The 22,383-nt window shown below is 41.4% G+C and overlaps 1 protein-coding gene across 4 annotated transcripts in view; it reads right to left on the reverse strand.

The window, feature by feature from the left end:
* Positions 1 to 586: 586 nt before the first annotated feature.
* The window catches only part of BOD1L1 (biorientation of chromosomes in cell division 1 like 1), a 65,650-nt gene continuing 43,853 nt past the window's right edge, over positions 587 to 22,383 (reverse strand). For 2 of the 4 annotated variants that reach the window (XM_040335435.1, XM_040335438.1), the window contains 11 exons: positions 21,763 to 21,809; positions 17,746 to 18,781; positions 17,185 to 17,267; positions 15,303 to 15,375; positions 14,520 to 14,560; positions 14,307 to 14,346; positions 11,884 to 11,930; positions 8,603 to 8,684; positions 6,180 to 6,333; positions 4,343 to 4,456; positions 587 to 1,964 (listed from right to left, as the gene is read on the reverse strand). In XM_040335435.1, the coding sequence (XP_040191369.1) occupies positions 1,835 to 1,964; positions 4,343 to 4,456; positions 6,180 to 6,333; positions 8,603 to 8,684; positions 11,884 to 11,930; positions 14,307 to 14,346; positions 14,520 to 14,560; positions 15,303 to 15,375; positions 17,185 to 17,267; positions 17,746 to 18,781; positions 21,763 to 21,809 (1,847 nt within the window). In that variant the 3' untranslated portion in view covers positions 587 to 1,834. The remainder of the gene's footprint in view (positions 1,965 to 4,342; positions 4,457 to 6,179; positions 6,334 to 8,602; positions 8,685 to 11,883; positions 11,931 to 14,306; positions 14,347 to 14,519; positions 14,561 to 15,302; positions 15,376 to 17,184; positions 17,268 to 17,745; positions 18,782 to 21,762; positions 21,810 to 22,383) is intronic. The other 2 variants (XM_040335436.1, XM_040335437.1) reach the window with 2 other exon arrangements.

Consider the following 22,383-nt stretch of genomic DNA (forward strand, 5'->3'; position numbering starts at 1 on the left):
CCAGGGCTGCATGCTAAATTGTAGGACGGTGATGTTATTCACAATAAATACTTCAGTTCACCTTTACTCTAGGCCTGGAATGTGGCCCAAGAGTCCAAAAAAATGTAGAGGCTTCTCACAGTTATTTTTTATTCCCATTAACAAAAATATAGAAACTTGCGGTGCCCATAATTCTATAAGTGATGGCATGAAAGCTTTCACAAAATATACATTCTTGCCAATGAAACATGTAAATTAGGCAAAAGGGAAATGCACTACATGGGTTTCAGTAGCGGGAGAAAGGGAGTCTGGTTTGCATCCTTCACCTCTGAGCAATACATTTTTGAAAAACACAGCTTGGGCACCTCCAGGACAAAAAAATAAAAATAGACTAGGCACCAATTTTGCTTTAAAAATACAATGCAAAATCTGGTGTAGCTCTGCATAGAAACCAATCAGCTTTCGGGCTTTTTTGTCAAAGCTTTATTTAACAAGCTGAAGTTAGGAGCAGATTGGTTACTATGCACAGCTGCACGAGGTTCCGAGTGCTCCAGTTGAGTAAATCCTAATGTCTTAAGAAAAAAAAGAAAAAAACACCACATTTGAAGTGAACATATAGCAAATCAAGTCTTTAATTTCAGTGAATTTTGAGTCACTGGCATTTCTGACTAACTACACCCAACATGAAGGCACTTTTCTTTAATGCATCCGTTTCTCTAAACTTTCTACAGCTACTTCTAGCTGTATTTAAAGAGTTAGTTCCCATTCAGCATAGAGTGACAGTGCCTCTCTTTCTCCCTTCCAGCAAGGTAATCCCATGAAATGCAAGCTTTCTCGTCACTTCCCCACCTCAGTTCACTCTGGGCAAACCCCGATGTCAGAGCTTACCTAGGGGAATAGCATCATAGCCGCCTCCACATGACAGTGTTCCAGCCTGGTGACTGACCACTTATGAACACCGTCACATGGGGGGAGACCACATGCTCCCCATCTTTAAAAGCCCAACAGAATGCGGTGAGGGGGTATGAATGGGCCAAGTTTACCTTGCTGAGAGATGGAAGAAGCCAGCAGGAAGATCTTTCACTGTACATTGAATGGGCAACTTGGCAGTGTCTCCAAGCAGACCATGGAGGCCTACTAGATCTACAGAAGTCTTCAGAATCTCCAACACTTTGGCAGAAGTGGCTGGAGGAAGATCAGATCTAATGTGCACAGTACAGAGATGAATGACATTTAAACACCACACCTACTTTCTCAACCAACCCCTGAAACCCCTTTAGTGAGCATTACCTTTAAAAGTTTATACATTCCTTAAATACATGTACTATTGAGAATGATGGTCCATGAAAAAAAAAAAAAATGAAAAAAAAGTGAGAATTTATAAACCCAAGAGGTTTAGAAATACTGCCCAATGCCTTCCGTTTATAATTCTTCAAACTATATCTTACATATTTATACATATATATTGCAGCTACACTACAGACCTCAGAAAAACTAGTGGAAAGGATTTAAGTGGTTGTCTATAGCAACCAGGTGCTTCGCTTTCTAACTTGCATGAGAAAAATCACAGATGGGAACTGATTGGCTTCTACAGGCTATGACTTTTCTTTGCTGCTCTTCAGTTTTTATATCTGAGACCTAAGTGAATCTTCTGTACATTTAATAAATCCGGAGTTACGATGAAGTGGGGGGAGGGGCTCCTACATACAGCTAAACAAAATATGAAACATTTCCCCCATAGAATGGCATTAATATTGTATAGTAATTTACATTTCTAAGCACCTTTTTTGACACCAAACTTTTTACAGTGTATTAAATTAGAATACTACAAAAGAGACCTATGAAATTTATACAATCATTGGCGCTTCATTTTTTTCCCTGCCGTTTCTCCTGAACTGTGCCGCCCTCTAGTCCTTGGTGTTGGCGGGCTGGCTTCTCTCCTCCTCTTTGTTCCACTTGCTTGCGGTGTCTGATGTGGGCTTGACCTGAACAGAGAATAAATTATAAGACTATGAAACATAATACTTATATGATCACCGGTATAGAATATGTAAATTCTAAAGTACTTTGTCATGTATTTACATGGAGAGCAAAGCCAAAATACCCAAATATTTAAAGTGTCGTAATTTGTTTTTACTGTATTCTGCAAAAAACCCTGGTTGGTCCATCTGTTCTCCATCACTCCCCTCCTGTCCATGTCCCCACTGCAGTTGAGGATTCTGCCGAGCAGCCATTGTCGGCTCAGTTTTCAGTGAGTTTCTAGGCGGAACATTTCCTCCTTGATCACATCTGAGCAGCCCATGTGACTATACAGTCGCACATGTGGGCGTATACACAGTGGTAAATGACAGCCCACTCCCCCTCCATGCCCAATAACCAGCTACAACACAATAGGAGATGGGATATTACAGGTTCACCTCCCTCTTATTCCAAGCACATACAGACACAGGTTGGAGGGGGTGTGACACAGCCCGTCATTGGCAGAAATACACTTACACCATGTCATTGCCAAAAATAATGAAGATTTGATTTTGAAAATATATTTGTCAATTTTTTTTTTTTATTCTGTAATCAAAAGGCCGTTTTTGTGTCCCTGCGAAGCAGGGAATAAAAGAACCTCACAGTACACAAAAACATTGTCTAGACCGTTAACCCTTTGGTCACCCTAGATCACTCCTACTCGACCGAAGACAGGAAGACACCATCAAGTCCATGTCCTGCCGGCCCACAAGTGCTTTTCCTCCCGCATGGCGAACAGCGCAGAGACGCGTTCAAACTTGGAAGCATAGGCAGGGGCATTCCCAGCACCACAGCATGCCCCATTAATGTGTGGGGTGGGAAATGCCACTGCCTAGCAGCAAGCTCGGGCTCATGTCCCACTGAAAGCAGTGTGCTGATCCACGACGGCTCCTCTCCATTTCATTCAAGTGGGTGAAATCATGTGCCGAGAGAAGACTGGCATGGTCAGCACACCAGAACAGGCATCTGTGCCACAGCAGCTTTGCATCAGGAAAAAATACTTATTGTACCGCCCTAACCCCAGTATGATGGCCTCCATTTGCAAAAATATATTTTATGTGATCTGTACTTTCAATGCATACTTTGTTTTTCTAGAGATACTGCACCTAATGATTTACTCCTGAAGATGCGAGAAGAGGCTTCCTGAAACGCGTCAGCTTATAGATGCCAGTACAACGCTAACATTGTATACATGTGCATGTTTTCAAGCAATTTGTCATCATGCTTGGCTTTTATGTCTAAGCATTTACTCAGGTTTTAATAAACCAAGTTACCATGTTTTACTCTACTTTGTTGGCCCCCATGCTTGCCTCATTCAAAGTCCCATAGGCTATTTCCAATTTGCAGTGTTTAGGGATGGAGGCATGTCATGGGTAGACCTGTCTTTAAACCAAACCGTACAGCAGAAATTTTGTTTCCCCATTTCGAGATGCACTGCTTGGCCACAGGGACGGAGGTGGCATACGTCTGATCTGGGATCTGCTATTTTCATGACAATTTTAGAACCTTGGGGCACATTAGGCTGCATTGTGCACATATCTTTTACTTACCCAATGACCCTCCCCTACCAAAACTACTTGGTCATAAAATTTCACTTGACTAATTTACTGTATTTCTGCAAAAGACAGGGTAATAAGAGTGTCTAGACTTCAGGGCTATATTATTTATATCACTTTACTTTGAAGCACAATTTCATGAAAATTTCTGATAAATTGGGATGAATTACTGCCGATGATGACTTTACATAGAGATAAGAAGCCCAGCGACTTTCATGATAAGGTTGGGAGGATGGATTTGTGTAGTAGTTCCCATCAGCAGCTATACTGTATACAGAAAGCATTTTTAGATTTTATTACTGTGACAGAGTTTATAAGGAAGAGAGCCTAAACAATTTCTCTCCAGAACAATTTTGATTGCATTCAAGGCCAGTGTGTGTTGGTTATTCCAGAACGCATTGACCTTTTATTGAATGCAAACATACAATTGTGCCTCCACTGCCGAGCCAATCAAAGCGCAGCGCGCTTTGCGTATGCGCAGTAGGAAACCTAGGTGTGAAGCTGAAAAGCTTCACTGCAGGGTTCCCTTATCTGGAATGGCGGATTAAAGAACAGGCTTCTTTCATCAGAGACTTGGAAACAAAAAGGCACTTAAAGCGCCACCTGCTGGCTCAAAAGTAGAAAGCAATAAACATGGTATAATTCCCATTTACCTGTAAAAAAAAAAAAATTATATATATATAGAATATCTTTTTTTTTTTTTTTTTTAAAGGCCACATGTAATACACTCACATTTTCAAAAACTAGGCAAGAGATTGTCTTTTTCACCGAAAGTTAAAGTAACTCACCGCTTTGCTGTTTTTCCAGTCTTGGACTCAGGAGACTTAATTTTACGCCGTCTATTAGCAAAGGAAGATGGTTCAGGGTTTAATTTTGCAGCTGCTCGGGTTGTTGGCTTTTTACTAAAAGAAAACACAGATATTACAATCCGTTAGTTACAGATCCTAAACATACAGATGGACGTTTATTAGTTCCAACCATTTAAAATACCCAAATGTAGCATCACATGTTCACAATGATAAATTAAACCATTTTATTTTGGATGGATTCAGAAGGGCCAGAACCACTGCCATTTTTTTTACTGCTCTGTAGGGCATTGCCCACCTGACCTTAAGGCTAAATTAGACCCCTTTCATACTGAGGCACTTTGCAGGCGCTATAGCGCCTGTAAAGCGCCCTGAAAGAGTGGCTCCATTTACTCCAGTGTGAACGCCTGAGTGCTTTCACACTATCGGTGCGCTGGCAGGACGTTAAAAAATGTCCTGCAAGCAGCATCTTTGGAGCGGTGTGTATATTGCTCCTCCACCGCTCTTGCCCATTGAAATGATTTGCAGCGTGGCTGCACCACTGCCCGCGCCCCAGAGTGAAAGGGGCCTTATCGGCTGCCAGCATTATTTCAAGAGATGCCTGGCACCTGAGCTTGGGGAAATTATATGGTTGTTTTGGCTAGAGAGGCTGTAGGAAAAACAATCTTATATAGCCGCTGCAAATACTGTAGCTGCTGACTTATTAGGACACTTACCTGTCCTGGGGTCCCACAATGTCAGGCGATTTTTCAATCAGCTCTCGGGTGCTGCCGCTCACCATTCCTTGCAAGGGAAACCAGCAGTGAAGCCGTGTGGCTTCACAGCCGGTTACCTACCGCGCATGCGCCAAGCCAAATTTCTTGCGGCAAGGTCCCTCGGAAGTGGGGACAGGTGCCTGTCAAAAACAGTTACCTGCATGCCGCTCCACCCAAAAGGTGCCGAATGTAGCACCAGAGAGGGAGGAAGCAAACAAGCCGAGATTGCCCTTTTGGGTCGAGCTCTGCTTTAACAACCATGTTCAAATGGTTTTATGTGAAATTAGATGTTAAATTAACAGCCTAGAAATTGTCAATGAGCGCATTAAATAAAGAAAATGTTGCATTGCTTAATCAGTTATACATGTTAAGCCAGAATGTCAGCTGCTCTGTCAATTATCAATGTACCACATATTAAAAGTTGTTCATATGCTAGTCAATCATTCTGCCAAATCATATTGTACTAGATAGTGTATTGGTTTAGTGGCAGACTAACTACTTGCAGCATCCCATGATGTACAGTGGCTGGCCATTGAACCATGACAGTTACTGCCCAAATCAGTCATTGTAATCACACGCCTGACACTGTGCCAAGGATGTGCTTACCATTTTTATATGCATGTAGCCCCACCATTTGTTCCCCACGGAAACCAACTTTCAAAAGCCACCACATATGCTGTATGTCCCTGAGCTGAACACTTGGCAGGGAGGAAGGATCACCAGTTTCAAACACATTAAACGGACACAGATGTACACGGGAAAGCATATCTAATCTGAAAGAAACGAATTCTGCACCCGCTGACTTATCATTATGACCCTCTTTGACAAGTATGCTGATAAAGACTTGGTTTTGATTTTTATGTACACTTTGTTCCTGGTCAGTGACTAACTGAATTGAAGGGTCAGTATAACCAGGCTACCATTTTCAGAAGGTGGTTCACAATGAATTTATCTGGAGATTTGGTTTATTTTCAAAGATGTGGTAAGAGACGAAAAGACAAAAAACTCCAGCAAAATGCTCTGGTGGCCTGCAAGCTCTATGCCATCATCCACGTGTTGTGTACCTCTGGGCTTCCAGTCGGGATGCAGCTCTTGTAGTTGCCCTTCTAGGCGTTTCTTCATCATCTTCGCTCTCACTATCCTCCTGATCTTCATCCTCTTTATCATCCTCTTCAGCACTTTCTGTTTTCTTACGCTTTTTCTCTGGATCAGAGCCTTCTGTTATGATAAATCAAACAATAGTATATTATATACATATTGCTCTATACAGTGATGCTGAGTGACTCAACTAATAAAATCAGGCCAAATGACATCGAAAATATCAGCCCGATTTGAGGAGAACTTTACAAGTCGTAAAACATAAGGCCTCCTTCACACGGCCATTTAGGAATCCAGTGGCTGCAGCTAAACGGCCGTGTGAAGGAGGCCAAATTGAATGGATTCCAGAGCGGTGAGATTTTCTGCAGATAAGATCAGTATGCAGATATTCCGGTAATGAAAAGTTAACACATTAATGAATCTCCCGATTTGATCATTACTACATGGTTTTAATATGTTCATGCAAATCACTACTAAAAAGAAACAAGAAAAGGTTTCCTGGAATATTTAATGTAATATTAGAAAAAGGGGTAAAAAGCAGGGGGATCTGCAGCAAACATAGGAAAAAAAAAATGCATATAGAAATAAAATATTTTTGTGTGGAAGCGGTTTTATCTGCTTAAAGGATCTTTCATTCTAGCCTATTTTAAGATTTAAGTCCTGCCAGACTGCACCAACAGGCTAGCAACCTTTGTATAATCTACTGTAGTTAGGCAACACAGCTAGGACAGCTCCCTATCTGCCTTTATTCTGAAATTCGCCAGTGATGGAGCCAATCACTGGCTCCATCCCTCCGCTTACTGCCCCTGTGTACATATGCAGCACACCTGGCATACAGCACTGACCCTCCTTCTCCCAGCTGTAGTTTAAACTAAAGAGAATTTCAAGAGGCTGATGCCAAATCAAGTTCAGCATTTAAATTTTGGTAAGAATTTCAACAAGAGAGTCTAAACGTGTTTTTCTGGAGTGCAGATTCCAGAAAGTGGACTTCCTATAGCAGGGATATGCAATTAGTGTTATGCTTGTGGCTGTCAGAGTCTTGCTATGCCTCATGGGATTTGTAGTTCTGCAACATCTGGAGGTCCGCTAATTGCATATCCCCGTCCTATAGGAATGAATAGCGCTACGATGTATGCAAGTATGTGCATCTTAATGTCCCAGAGGATGTCAAAGAAAAATTAATTATCTCTGAAAAAATAAAAAAATGACTGTTAGAATGCACGTTCGGAAGTGCATCAAAAACAAAATTCAGTGCATTATAAAATTCCAAAAACGCTTTATAAAAATACATGTATTTTTAAAGTGGTTGTAAAGCCTTACAGACCACTTTCACCTACAGGTAAGCCTAGATTTAAGGCATACATGTAGGTGCTTGAAATGTCTCAAACCTACAGGGTTTAGGAGATAATTTACAATTCCCTGTACAATCATTTCTATGGACTCTAGAAAGGGCATGCTGTGCCCTTTCTAGCTGGGGTAGTGCAGTAACTGGCGGCTCCCGCTCGCATGCGCGGGAGTGACGTCACGCAACTCCAGCCAGTCACAGAGCCGGAGTTCGCGGCCCCAGAAGGAAGAGGGGTGAAGAATGGACGCTTGCAGCCAGCGAGGAAACCTGGGACATCGCAGGCTTCGGTTTCAGGTAAGTGACACATATTGGGCTACCATGCAATGCATACTAGCCCATTATGCTTTAACTTTGCAGGGAAACAATGAGGAAGTAAAACCCATCAGGTTTTACTTCCCCTTTAAGAGCAGATTTTGGAAATGGCCCTTTTGCAGTAAAGAAGAAAATGCCCCAGATGGAAGCATTTTCTAATTCCCAGGCTATACCATGGTCTCAGAGCACCATTACAAAATACGTTTGGCTTCATTGTCAGATCATTGTCCCAGAACTAGTATCCAAGAGTCAAAAAGACATCTTCTATCTGCGATTTTTCAGGTGTTTTGCTTTAAAATAGGGGCACTTTTAAAAAGGTAAACTCTGCTTACGTGGACTATAAGAAAAGCCTATTTTAGTTCAAAGACTTGGCAGTTTGGGGACCTTCCCATAGTTTTTAGTCACAGCAACATGCCAAAAGTTTTATTAGTTTCCACATTTTGAACGACTAATAATCAAAGCATTGAAGTTTACAGGATATGCATGATTAGAGTTGTTTCGGTCAATTTCTAACATCATTTATTCCTTTAAGACAGGGAAACGAATGAAGTCTTGGGTTTCAGATTTATGTGCCTGAAAGGCGATAGAATAGTTGCAGCGTCTGGCCAGCAGAATAGAACGTAGAGCTAACTGTTGGTAAAGTTGGTGGAGCGCGGTGGAAATTGTGATAAGCATTAATAAAAACACACAGCAGTGGAGAGTGCTTGTGATCAAATATTAGTTAATGAATACCATTATCAGAAGAACTTTGTGAACGTCTCTTTTTTCTTCCTCTTCGCGGTACAGTTCCAGGACTTCTTTCAGAATCTGCAACCTAGAAAATATCAAGATGTTTCATTGTTTGACTGTCCCCAAAACTTGTTTGAGAATGTTTTACAGTTTCTAAAAACTGGACCCCTGAATCAGACCACCCCATTCAACAACAATCTTTAGTGGTTAGATGTTCTACAGCTTAAAGGGGTTGTAAAGGTACAATCTTTTTCCCTAAATAGCTTCCTTTACCTCAGTGCAGTCCTCCTTCACTTACCTCATCCTTCCATTTTGCATTTAAATGTCCTTATTTCTTCTGAGAAATCCTCACTTCCTGTTCTTCTGTCTGAAACTCCACACAGTAATGCAAGGCTTTCTCCCTGGTATGGAGTGTCGTGCTCGCCCCCTCCCTTGAAGGGGGGGGGGGGCGAGCAGGAGATTCAAGATGCCCACAAACACAGCTTTTCTTTATCTGCAACGTAGAGAGCGTCCTGACTCTCCTGCTCACCCCCTCAAGGGAGGGGGCGTGCACGACACTCCACACCAGGGAGAAAGCCTTGCAATTACTGTGTGTAGTTACAGACAGAAGAACAGGAAGTGAGGATTTCTCAGAAGAAATAAGGACATTTAAAAGCAAAATGGAAGGATGAGGTAAGTGAAGGAGGACTGCACTAAGGTAAAGGAAGCTATTTATGGAAACAAAATTGTACCTTTACAACCCCTTTAACTGCTCTGACTGTAAAAAGAGGCCCTTCTTTATAAATGGTAAAAATCGAATATCCTTCTTACAGTATGGCACTGTATATTTCACACCCCAGATAGATCCTTACAAAAATGTATTTATTACATATCCCAAGATTGTATCTGCTTTTGCATCTGCCAGTGGTGCTGCCCAACATATTGTTCTCATTCAATCTTTGGATAACAAAAAAAAAAAAAAAAAAAAAAAAAAGAACACCGCAAATTCTCCAATACAAGGTGTACTGAACAATGTACAAATTCGTTAAGTGGTACAAAGAAGAATCATTAGTACAAAGCGTTCAGAAGGAGTATAAAACATAAATCATTAAACTGGAGACACAAGGCCTCTGGGGTATATAGAAAACACATGGTGGTAAAGTCAACAAAAACAAGTTATGCAGATTGTCACTAGTGAACAGGAGGTAAGACAGGAACAGCTTCCCGAAGTACCACTGTACTGGTGGTGTAAAGTTGGAATAGAAGAGAAAAAGGTGGGAAGGGACAAAAGAGGGAGAGAAGGTAAAGAAGAAAAAAAACGCAAGAGGCCGGTGGCTCAGAGCAAACCTGGAACTCAAGGCATAATAAATACTGGGAATAGGGGCTCCGTATTCCAGAAGAGAGGTGGTAGGACATGATCCACCCAGGGTTGCCAAATTTTAAGATATTTAGGAACTTTATCCTGGATAGTAGCCTCAGTTTTGCTATGAATCATGGTCTGGGTGTGTCTGTTTTCAACAATACAGAGCTTAGGGGGATTTCCAAGCTCCTGCCATGGTTTGTTTGGCTGCCGTCATGACCTGTAATATTAGAAGGAACTTGGCTCTGGTATAATCTTGGGTATTCTGAGTCAGCAGCACGAGGGATGGGTTAAGAGGCCATACGGAATATTTTGGTCTAAATTGCTGCACAACAGGGTACATCCACCAAATGTGTGAGTGCCCTCTTGACTGCAAGCTCAAAAGCACAGAAGGGTAGCCAGGTAGAAATTTTGAGATCCTTACTGGGGCCCAAGTACCTTCTCATAATGACCAACATATTGTTAAAGAGCATTTCTTTCAAACTTCCTTTTATTAATGAAAGACAGACATCTAGGACATTGGCAGTGTAGCCTTGAAAGATAAAATATCACATATACATACATACACATATATATATATATATATATATATATATATATATATATATATATATATATATATATATATATATATATATATATATATATATATATATATATATATATATATATATATATATATATACACATACATATACATATACATATACATACACATACATACATACATATATATATATATATATATATATATATATATATATTTTTTTTTCATTCAGCGGTATCTTGGTCAACAGCCACCAACTAATCCATATATCAAAAGTATTAAAGAGGAGGTCCAGCCTAGGTGAAACAAAATTGAAGAGTCAGCTGCTAGATGTTGATTTAGGGCACATACCTGTCCAGGGAGTCCATGATGTCAGCACCCCAGCCAATTTCGGGCCAACTCCCGGGTGCTGCCCACCGCCATTCCTGGCAAGGAAACCTGGTAGTGAAGCTCTTCGGCTTCACAGTGGGTTCCCTACTGTGCATGCGCGAAGCGAGCTACGCTTTTCATTTGGCCCGTCTCCAAAAGTGGGGAAGGGGACCTATCAAACACAGGTCCCTTCCCCCCCCCCCCCCCCCAACCACCAAATGTGGCGGAGGAGGGAGGAAGCATACGAGTGAGCGTTCCACTTTTGGGTGGAACTCGGCTTTAAGTTATTCTCCATATGCCCCCTCCCGTCTATTTATTGTAAAGGAGAAATTCTATAGATGATTAATCTTGCACACCTATCAGTGTTAAATGTTATCAGTCATTTAAGGTTGAATTCCAAAAATGTGACAGACAACCCTTGTAGTTGGGCCCCTTGCACTGCAAAAGTTAAATGCTCGTATAGTCTAAGAATACACAGATGAAAGAAAATACTTATTTTATTTCTGCCTCTGACAGGCTCCCTCAATGGGGCTGCAGTCACAGGCTTACTTAAACCCAACACAGAGTCACTAGCCCTGCATTGCACATGGATACTGTTTCTCTAAAATCATCTTATTGGGTCTAATGTGATCGTATTCCAACTATCCCTATGGTTTTGATACAAAAGTCGTTTACCTAAATCTCTCAAAATAAGGCAATGGTAAAGTCTTTTCTTTGGTCACTTTTGCAATTATCCACCATGGACATGGTCCTAGAATGCTACCTCTCAATAAAGGCAAAAGGTTTTAGTCTGCCAGCTCTACTCAAACTGGTCTGCCATGGGTGACCCCAACAAGGATTTAAACTCAAGGTAGCATAATTTTTAGTTTCCCTCTGCACCTCAGACATTTTATAAATGAGTACAAGGCTCTCTGATTGAACAAGTGCCAAACACCGCTTTTGAAACAGGTTGGGGGTCCACAATAAAATGTTCATTCTCGTACCGGGTATAACCCCCTGTTACACAATATACAATCTGTATATACCTACCTCAGATTTTTTGGACTCTTTATCTTTCTTCTCTTGATCAGAAGCGCCTATGGATATAAAGTAAAAATGTTAATTCACCACTGTAGAATTTGATACAGGTATTTGTATACTGGTTCTTATTCATACCGAATGCAAAGCAAAAAAAAAAAAAAGATTGATGCAAGTATCAAAAGCAGAACTCTAAATAAACAAGCCATATTTTTGGATTACACAGAAGGAAATTTACCGTTTGTGCAATTGTCATTACCTCCGCTTTTTGCAGCATTTTTAAGTGTATTATTACCAAGCAGAAAATATCAAAGCAGGACAGAGAACACGATCATAAAAACTGAGTCAATGGGCTTAAAGAGGCTGTAAAAACCTCCGAAAAATAACAAACACACCACCTGCAAGACAAAGGCATAATGAGCTAGTATGCATCACATACTAGCTCATTATGAAATACTTACCTTAGAACAATGCCCTGCAGTGCCGCCCGCTCCCAGGGCCAACGTCTGTCACTGAAGTTACTTCTGGGTTCGCTCAAATTTATTTAAATTTGATGGTGACCATTTGTGGACTGCAGCCTTCAAATCATTCCACAGATTTTCAATGGGGTTTATGTCTAAGCTTTGACCAAGTAAGCCATGCAAGGACATTCACTTTTCTCTTTAAAACACTGCATTTTTGCGGTGTGCTTTGGGTCATTGTTATGTTGGAAGGTAAACATCGCCTTCCATTGACATTTTTCTGGCAGTAGATTTTCCTTAAGAATTTGACAGTGTTCTGCACCATCCATTTTTCCTTCCATCTTGACAAATTCTTCAGTCTCTGCTGCAGAATCACCCCATGATAGGATATTACCAGCTACATGCTTTACTGTAGGAATGATGTTATTTGGATGGATTTCCCCCTGACATATTTGATGTCAAGGCCAAATAATTCAATTTTAGTGGCCTCAGAATCTTCAAGATGCGTTTTAGCAAAGCCCCGTCATGACTGCATGTGGCCTTTCTTGGCAGTGGCTTTTTTCTTGCAACCCTCCCATACAAGCCACATTTATGTAGAATTTGTAATATTGTTGTCACATGCACACAATGACGACTGTCAAATTCCTGCAACTGCTTCAGAGTTGCTGTGGGCCTCTTGGTAGCCTCCCTGACCATTTTCCTCCATCCAGTTTGGAGTGATGTCCTGATCCAGGGAGGGTCTGTTGTACCAAATGTGCTTCTAGCCATTGATAAAGCCTTTGCATTTTTTGTATCCATCTCCTGACTTGTGCCTGTCCACAACTTTATCCTGGAGATCTTTTGACACTGCTTTAGTTGTACTACCAAGGACTAAAATGCTCCAGGAAAGCTCTTTTAAATGCTCCGCTAATCAAAATGGTCACAGCTGATCAGTTGAAAGTCAAATGGCATTGTGTGCCATTGAGAAAGTAATTAGCTATACCGAATTGAGTTTACAAGTAATTTTTAGGAAGGGGGGATCCCTTTTCCAACTCCGATTCCATTTTTGATTCTTTTTCTGAAATGTTGGCGTTATATATTTCACTTGTTTGTTATAAGTTGCACCGAGTAAATATAGCTGGATAAAAACAAAAACTGTCTACTTCAGGCTGCAAATCAACAAAATTTGATTTTAGAGGGGGGAGCTTCTTTTCTATACCCACTGTATGCAAGTTCGCATCCATTTATGTTAACAGAAGCCAAAATGTTGAGTTAAACCCCCCAAAACCTTTTTTACAACACATGTTAAAGGGGTTGTAAAGGAATTTATTTTTTCCCCTAAATAGTTTCCTTTACCTTAGTGCAGTCCTCCTTCACTTACCTCATCCTTCCATTTTGCTTTTAAATGTCCTTATTTCTTCTGAGAAATCCTCACTTCCTGTTCTTCTGTCTAACTACACACAGTAATGCAAGGCTTTCTCCCTGGTGTGGAGAAATTCGAGGGGGGAGGGGGCAAGCAGGCAAGTCAGGACACTCTACTTTGCAGATAGAGAAAGGAGCTGTGTGTTAGTGGGCATCCTGACACTCCTGCTCGCCCCCTCCCCCTCAAGAGGCTTTCTCTACACCAGGGTTTCCAGAAAGCCTTGTATTACAGTGGTGAGTTACAGACAGAAGAACAGGAAGTGAGGATTTCTCAGAAGAAATAAGGACATTTAAAAGCAAAATGGAAGGATGAGGTAAGTGAAGGAAGACTGCACTAAGGTAAAGGAAGCCATTTAGGGAAAACATGTTTTTCCTTTACAACCCCTTTAAGCTAGAAGGTATCAGTACCCCAAACCCCCCCCCCCCCCCCGTCAATTTCTGAACATATGTAAAAGGCAGGCAAAAAATTGTCAGAATGCGTTTCATGGCTATTGGATTAGCAGCCGTAATCCCTGCCAATACCATATGTATGCAGCATGGCCTATAACAATGCACTGATATTTTGTTACATACCTTCATTCAAACTGGCTTCATCCTCAGTTTGTCTTTTTTGCTGGATTTAGAAAACAAGAAAAAATAAAAATATTGTCTAAAAACAAAATTATACCACAAAATATATATTTGTTAACCAAGCAAATGTCAAATCAACCTATACAGTTTAAAGTGTATAAATATTTTTTTTAATCTGTTTAAGATTTTTTTTTTAGGGTTGCCCAGAATACTTACACGGACAGCATGTTGTTCTTCAGAACTTACTTTTTTCACTTCTAGAACAAAGAAAATTAATGCATTAATAAATGAATGTAGCCTTTTGGCTACAATAGGTTTGTAATGTAATCAGCTTAAAAAAGGCCCACACACTCTGCTCATGCAGTTTCTGCATGTAGCCCACCCTTCCAAGCATGCAGGGCCAAGGGATGGGCAGAAGGAATAGCTGCCCTAGGCAAAGTGTGTATTGTAGGGATGGGGCACCACAAATTCCTTCTACTATAAAGGCTGACAGGAGTAGGCGACAGAGGCATCACTTCTGCCACTGCAGGAAGCAGCAAGAGAGGGAGGTGGTGCGGGGTGTGTTCTCCCCACTCTACCTCTGGCGCAATTTGGTATCTTTGCCCTGGGCATTGGATGATCTTGCCTGGGCACTGCAAGCATGTATACTTGCTTGCCTTCCCATTGTAGCACCCCCACCTGTCTAAGCGCTAGTAATGATTGGTGCTGAAGCTTAGACAGGAATTAGGTCATGGCATCCCCTTACAATGTTCAGATCTGGTGACTGGCTACCATATTGGGATATCACATGCAACCCCTCATTCAGAACCCATGCTCTACTTACAAAGACATTGGCAATGCAGGAAGGAGAACTGTGTCTGGGGATATACATGTCAGGGGGGAGCCCAGTGCTCATTCAAGGAAAAGTGACAGTTTGCAAACAGTATCTCTAAACAGTATCTCTAAATAATAAGTACTAAAGTTTAAGTTAAATCAACACGCAAAATTCAAGAACCTTACCAGCATCTGTGCTTGTGGATAAAGACAGGGTACGCTTCTTTGGAGGTCGCCCTCGTTTTCTCTTAGGTGGTTCCTAAACAGGAAAAAAGTGTGAGTGACTACAAAAAGGTGAACACAGCGGTTGCGGCCTTTGGATATTGAAAGTGAACTTGACACACAAACTAAACATTATTCAGAATAATGCTGAAGAGTAGTCATTAGGGACACTGACTGGATTCAGCGGTGATTAGGCATAGTGACTGGCAGCACTGGTAAGGTGACATTGTACTGCTGTGGCAGTGATCAGAGACAATGGCTGGTGCCATTGACATACAGTGATTTCAGAGCACCCAGCCCATGTACATTATCACCACCATAGTGGCACCGCACTTGTTCTGGTGACAGTAGGTAATATAAATATATATTTATTATACATTGCCACCAGAGCAGGGTGATTCGCTAGGGATTTACAGGTGACAGGTAAAAGTAAACAAAGATGCAAAAAAAAAAAAAAAAAAAAAAAAAAATAATACTTGCCAGATCCTTATCAGAGAATGCAGCCTCATTCATAAGGCAGCCAACCTGCCTTTAAAGGTAGCCTTCTAGATTCCGATCAGACCCCCCATAACCACCAGGTAAAGACTGTGGGCAAGAGGGCCCTAGTCTTCATTAACAGGGGTCAAGGTGCTTTGCCAGGGGGTGCCTGACAACACCCCAACCCCTCATCCACCATATTTGGTGTAATTTTAGGAGGGGTAGGGCAACAGTCAACTTGTCGAAAGGCATAACATAGAAATGGATATGAAACGCATATTACAAATAGGCTCCATGCACCCCAGAACGCTAAAACTACGTTATAAACACGCCAGAAGCTTTGCATCGAGTCTTTCAATGTCTAACATTTTTGCAATAGCGTCTCTCGATAACGTTTTATATCCATTGAAAAAAAAGCACTAAAAGACGCTGGTGAGACACGTTTGAGTGTTTATCAGCGTTCAGGCATTTTTTTTCCCCTGACAACAAAAAACGCTAAATGAAATGTCCCCCCCACATATATCCAGCCATGTTCCCCCCCACATATATCCAGCCATGTTCCCCCCCACATATATCCAGCCATGTTCCCCCCCACATATATCCAGCCATGTTCCCCCCCACATATATCCAGCCATGTCCCCCCCACATATATCCAGCCATGTCCCCCATACCCAGTAGATGATGATGCCGCCGCTGCATTAATCAACGTGCGGGGAACATTACAGGCAACTTTCGTTGGAATAGCTGTCCATTCCTTGCCGCGCCGTGTATAGACACTTCCTCTTGCTCGGGATCTGTCCAATCCCGAGCAAGGGGGAGTGTCTATGCGCGGCAGGGAATACAGCTATTCAAACGAAAGCTGCCTGTAATGTTCCCCGCACGCTGATTAACGCGGCAGCGGCGGCTTTGCGGTATGCGGCGGGGCAAGTATTCTATTCAGGCATCATGGGCATTTGCGGGAGTACAAGTACTTCCGCAAATACTCGGTATCGGTCCCGATACTGGTATCGGTACAACCCTAGCTGAAACCTTAGTAAAGCAATTTTTTTCATACACACTCTACAGCCATATGCTTACGTTTATATGCATAATTGATACAGCAGAGGTCTCCAAATTTTTGAATCAAAGGATAGTTTACGGCCCTTCAAGCTTTTGGGGGGGCTTGGACTGTGGCCAGTGGGAATAGAAAAAGCCCAGGCATTGGTGGGAGTAAGCAATGCAACAGGCTTGGTGGTCAGTGGTGTTAAGAAAAATGCATCATTGGTGTCAGCGGAAGGAAGAGTGCTCCAAGGGCCGGATAACAGGCAAAAAAAAAAAAAAAAAAAAAAAAAACACATTTCGGTCCACACACTTAATACAAGCAACTTGCCTCTTCAGACTTTGCAGCAGGCTGTGATTCTATTTTTTTCTCCTCCTCCTTTACACTTTTATCTTCTTTCATATGTTTGGACTCTTGACAAAGGAAAAAAAAAAAAAAAAAAAAAAAAAGTTTTAAAATCACAACCCGATGAGTGCAAATCAAACATTACACATTTCAATTGCATGTAGCCCTTGAGCTCTATTTTATTTCTTGGTAGTCATGATTTAACCACTTGGATTTTTAGGGGCCATTTTAAAAAGTGAATTCAAATCCAAAGACCCCTTGTGTTTACATGTTTGGTCTATTGGACTGAGCAATAAGGACGACACAATAAAAAACTTGTTTGGTTAGGAGTAAGGTCAAATCAGATTTGTTATTAGGTCTTCGGACACTTTCAAATCAAATGGGGGAATACAAAATAGCCACCAACAAGTTTTTGACAGCACTTTTCGGCACTGTACAGTGTGCGCTTTGAGAAGTGCGTGTGCCCGCCTCGTGACGTAGGAGCCAATGTGCATATCCGGTTTCATTATGGAGAGTGACATACGCCCTTTCGGCTTTTGCACTTACCTTCGGGTTCATCAAGCTTTTCACTGGTGTCGGGCTTTTCCACCTCAGCGGTGTCGGGCTTTTCCACCTCAGCGGTGTCGGGCTTTTCCACCTCAGCGGTGTCGGGCTTTTCCACCTCAGCGGTGTCGGGCTTTTCCACCTCAGCGGTGTCGGGCTTTTCCACCTCAGCGGTGTCGGGCTTTTCCACCTCAGCGGTGTCGGGCTTTTCCACCTCAGCGGTGTCGGGCTTTTCCACCTCAGCGGTGTCGGGCTTTTCCACCTCAGCGGTGTCGGGCTTTTCCACCTCAGCGGTGTCGGGCTTTTCCACCTCAGCGGTGTCGGGCTTTTCCACCTCAGCGGTGTCGGGCTTTTCCACCTCAGCGGTGTCGGGCTTTTCCACCTCAGCGGTGTCGGGCTTTTCCACCTCAGCGGTGTCGGGCTTTTCCACCTCAGCGGTGTCGGGCTTTTCCACCTCAGCGGTGTCGGGCTTTTCCACCTCAGCGGTGTCGGGCTTTTCCACCTCAGCGGTGTCGGGCTTTTCCACCTCAGCGGTGTCGGGCTTTTCCACCTCAGCGGTGTCGGGCTTTTCCACCTCAGCGGTGTCGGGCTTTTCCACCTCAGCGGTGTCGGGCTTTTCCACCTCAGCGGTGTCGGGCTTTTCCACCTCAGCGGTGTCGGGCTTTTCCACCTCAGCGGTGTCGGGCTTTTCCACCTCAGCGGTGTCGGGCTTTTCCACCTCAGCGGTGTCGGGCTTTTCCACCTCAGCGGTGTCGGGCTTTTCCACCTCAGCGGTGTCGGGCTTTTCCACCTCAGCGGTGTCGGGCTTTTCCAGCTCAGCGGTGTCGGGCTTTTCCACCTCAGCGGTGTCGGGCTTTTCCACCTCAGCGGTGTCGGGCTTTTCCACCTCAGCGGTGTCGGGCTTTTCCACCTCAGCGCTTTCTGGCTTTTCCACCTCAGCGCTTTCTGGCTTTTCCACCTCAGCGCTTTCTGGCTTTTCCACCTCAGCGCTTTCTGGCTTTTCCACCTCAGCGTTGTCTGGCTCTTTTAAAACCTGCACCTAAGCATTCATAATAAAAGAAAAAAATAATAAAAAAATAATGCAAGTGGATTAACTGAAAAATTTAAATCAAGCTAAGCCCCTTTTATTACAATCTTTGGCTTTAATGTAATAAAACACATGCATACAACCTACAATAATGGATGAGAAATCCTATTTCAACTCTGTTTAAAAACCTTAAAATCAAGTTTGCTACAGTACGCCTCATTAACAAACCATACAACTTATAGCAACTTTTATATTACTTCACTACATCAAAATGCTTGACAATAAGCCGACAACTACAGGAGTATTTAAAATAAATACAAAAAGTATTAAAACAGTTGACGGACAGCAAATGTTAATTAAGCCGCGTTGTATCATGCAACAGAAAGATGTGCTCTTGAACTACAACATATTATACTACACTGGATTTATGAAAAGTCTAAATTTTTCATAATGTTCAATATATATATATATATATATATATATTTTTTAAGGTCACTTTGATTTCACCATTTTCACATTTGTAGTGTACAGGCATACCCCACTTTTAAGTACACAATGGGGTTTATTTACTAAAGCTGGAAAGCGCAAAATCAAGCTTACTTCTGCATAGAAGTGAATGAGTTTCTTACCATCAGCGTGTTCAATTAAGCCTAGTAATAAAACCTCATAGCAACTTTTATATCACTTCACTATATCAAAATGCTTGACAAAAAGCGGACAACTACAGTATCTATATTATAGAAAACTCAACGTGTGTGTGTGTGTGTATGTATGTATGTATGTTCCAGCATGACGTCCAAACGGCTAAAGATATTAACATGAAACTTGGCACACATGTTACTTATATGTCAGCAACAAACATAGGATAGGTGGTTTAACCCTTACCCACCCCCATTTGCCATGGTCGGGGTTTTTCTTTAAAGTCCCATTCAACTCTATGGGAAATACATGTTACTTCATAACTTCCAAATGGCTGTAGATATTTCGATAACACTTGGTCACATGTTACTTATATGTCCACTTAAACTATAGGATAGCTAATTTATCCCTTAACTACCCCCATTTGTGAGGGTCGGGGTTTTTGTTTAAAGTCCCATGCAAATCAATGGGAAATGTATGTTCCCACATAACTTCTGTACGCCTGGAGATATTTCAATAATACCTGGTACACATACTATGATTTTCCTCCCCAAAAGGTTAAGATAGGAAGACCGGGCAACGCCGGGTATTCAGCTAGTTTAAAATAAAGACAAAGTATTAAAACGGTTGAGACAGCAAATGTTTCCTATTGGTTTTGTGTGTTAGGTTTCCCATTTTTTCTAATGCAGCCAAGTTTTATCATGCATCAGAAAGATGTGCTCTCTTGAACTACAACATATTATACTATACTGGATTTATGAAAAGTTGACATTTTTCACAATGTTCAGTATATATTTTTTTTAGGTCACTTTGATTTCACCATTTTCACATTTGTAGTATATCATATAGTTGCATATCGATTGGAATAGATACAGTAAAACCTTGGTGTGAGAGCGTTTTGCAAGACAAGAATATTTAACCACTTAACCCCTATTTTGGCACTTCTCTCCTTCATGTAAAAATCAAAAAAATTTTGGCTAGAAAATTAATCAGAACCCCCAAACATTATATATGTTTTTTAGCAGACACCCTAGGGAATAAAATGGCGGTCATTGCAACTTTTTTTTCCTTTTTTGGGGAAAAAAGGTTTCATGAATTAAAAAACAAAACAGTAAACTTAGCCCAATTTTTGTTGAATAATGTGAAAGATGTTACGCCGAGTAAATAGATACCCAACATGTCGTAACAGTAAATGCAGGCGATTTCCATGCGCTAGCTATTACCTGTTTTGCGGCTATCATAAATAAAATAAATAAACTTATGTTGATTCCGAGAAAGGGTTTCTGGTTTGATGTTAAGTAAGGCCGCCATTGGATGTGGTAATAAAATACAGTCAAAGATTTTAGAAGCGATCCGGAAAATCCCTTCCCAGAATTTCCTTACAAGTGGACACTGCCACCAGTCATGCTTTTTTATATTACAAGGGATGTTTACATTCCTTGTAATAGGAATAAAAGTGATCCTTTTTTTTTTCTTTTAAGTGTAAAAATAAAATAAAAATAAATAAGAAAACAAAAAAAAAAAAAAACTTTTTTTTAAAGCTCCCCGTCGAGCTTGCGCGCAGAAGCGAACGCATACGTGAGTAGCGCCCGCATATGAAAACTGTTCAAACCACACAAGTGAGGTATCACCGCGATCGTTGGAGTGAGCAATAATTCTAGCCCTAGACCTCCTCTGTAGCTCAAAAGATGCAACCTATAGAATTTTTTTAAACGTCGCCTATGGAGATTTTAAGGGTAAAAGTTTGACACCATTCCACGAGCGGGCGCAATTTTGAAGCGTGACATGTTGGGCATCATTTTACTCGGAGTAACATTATCTTTCACAATATATAAAAAAAATTGGGCTAACTTTACTGTTGTCTTAATTCAAAAAAAGTGCACTTGTAAGACCGCTGCGCATATACGGTGTGACAAAAAGTATTGCAATGACCACCATTTTATTCTCTAGGGTGTTAGAAAAAATATATATAATGTTTGGGGGTTTCAAGTAATTTTCTAGCAAAAAAAAACTGTTTTAATCTTGTAAACGCCAAATCTGAAAAACAGCCAAGGTCCTTAGGTGGTTGTAAACCTTAGTCATGAAATCTGAGCCAAGCACATAAGGGCTTAGCTCATTCACACTGATGCACATTTGATGCCTTCCCGTTGACTTGCACAACAAAAGGTGCCTTTTTGGTGCAGTTTTTCAAAAGCGCACCAAAGATGTATCCTGCAGGACTTTTCCAGGTGCAGAGCACCTGCAGCGTGAGCAGTTACATAAGATTTAATGGGGAATAGAAATGGAAAATCGTGGCAAAAGCACACCAGTGTGAAAGGAGCCTAAAACATAATACATATGAAAGAAAGTCTTACATGAGCTTCGACTTCTGGTTGAGATTGTTCACCTTGCAGGGCACATTCTGAAATAAAAATGATGCATATTACACATACATTAGGAAGAATAAAAATAAAAAAAACCAACACAACTTTAGGTTCAAACATAATATAAATTGTACAGCAAGTCTCGGTTTACACTGCTGTGGTGCAAATTCCACACGTTTTTGAGTGTGGTTTAGGTGCATATTCACAGCGCGATTTCTGTTTGTCAGGTGCCATTTCAACGTGAACTTTAAAGCCCTGTACACACGATTGGTTTGTCCGATGAAAAACAGACCGATGGACCATTTTCATCGGACAAATTGATCGTGTGTGGGCCCCATCGATTTGTTTTTCCATCAGTGAAAAAAAATAAAACATTTTTTTAATTTTTCCTATGGATAAAAAAAAACGATAGAAAAAAACGATTGTGTGGAAGTCCATCAGTTAAAAATCCACGCATTCTCAAAATCAAGTCGACGCATGCTCGGAAGCATTGAACGAGTGTTTTACGTCACCGTGTTTGGCACGGTCGGATTTTTGACTGATGGTGTGTAGACAAGACTGATGAAAGTCAGCTTCATTGGATATCCGACAAAAAAATCCATCGGATTAGAT

The sequence above is a fragment of the Rana temporaria genome, chromosome 1 (assembly GCF_905171775.1).
Source record: "Rana temporaria chromosome 1, aRanTem1.1, whole genome shotgun sequence".
In the NCBI taxonomy this organism is placed as follows: domain Eukaryota; kingdom Metazoa; phylum Chordata; class Amphibia; order Anura; family Ranidae; genus Rana; species Rana temporaria.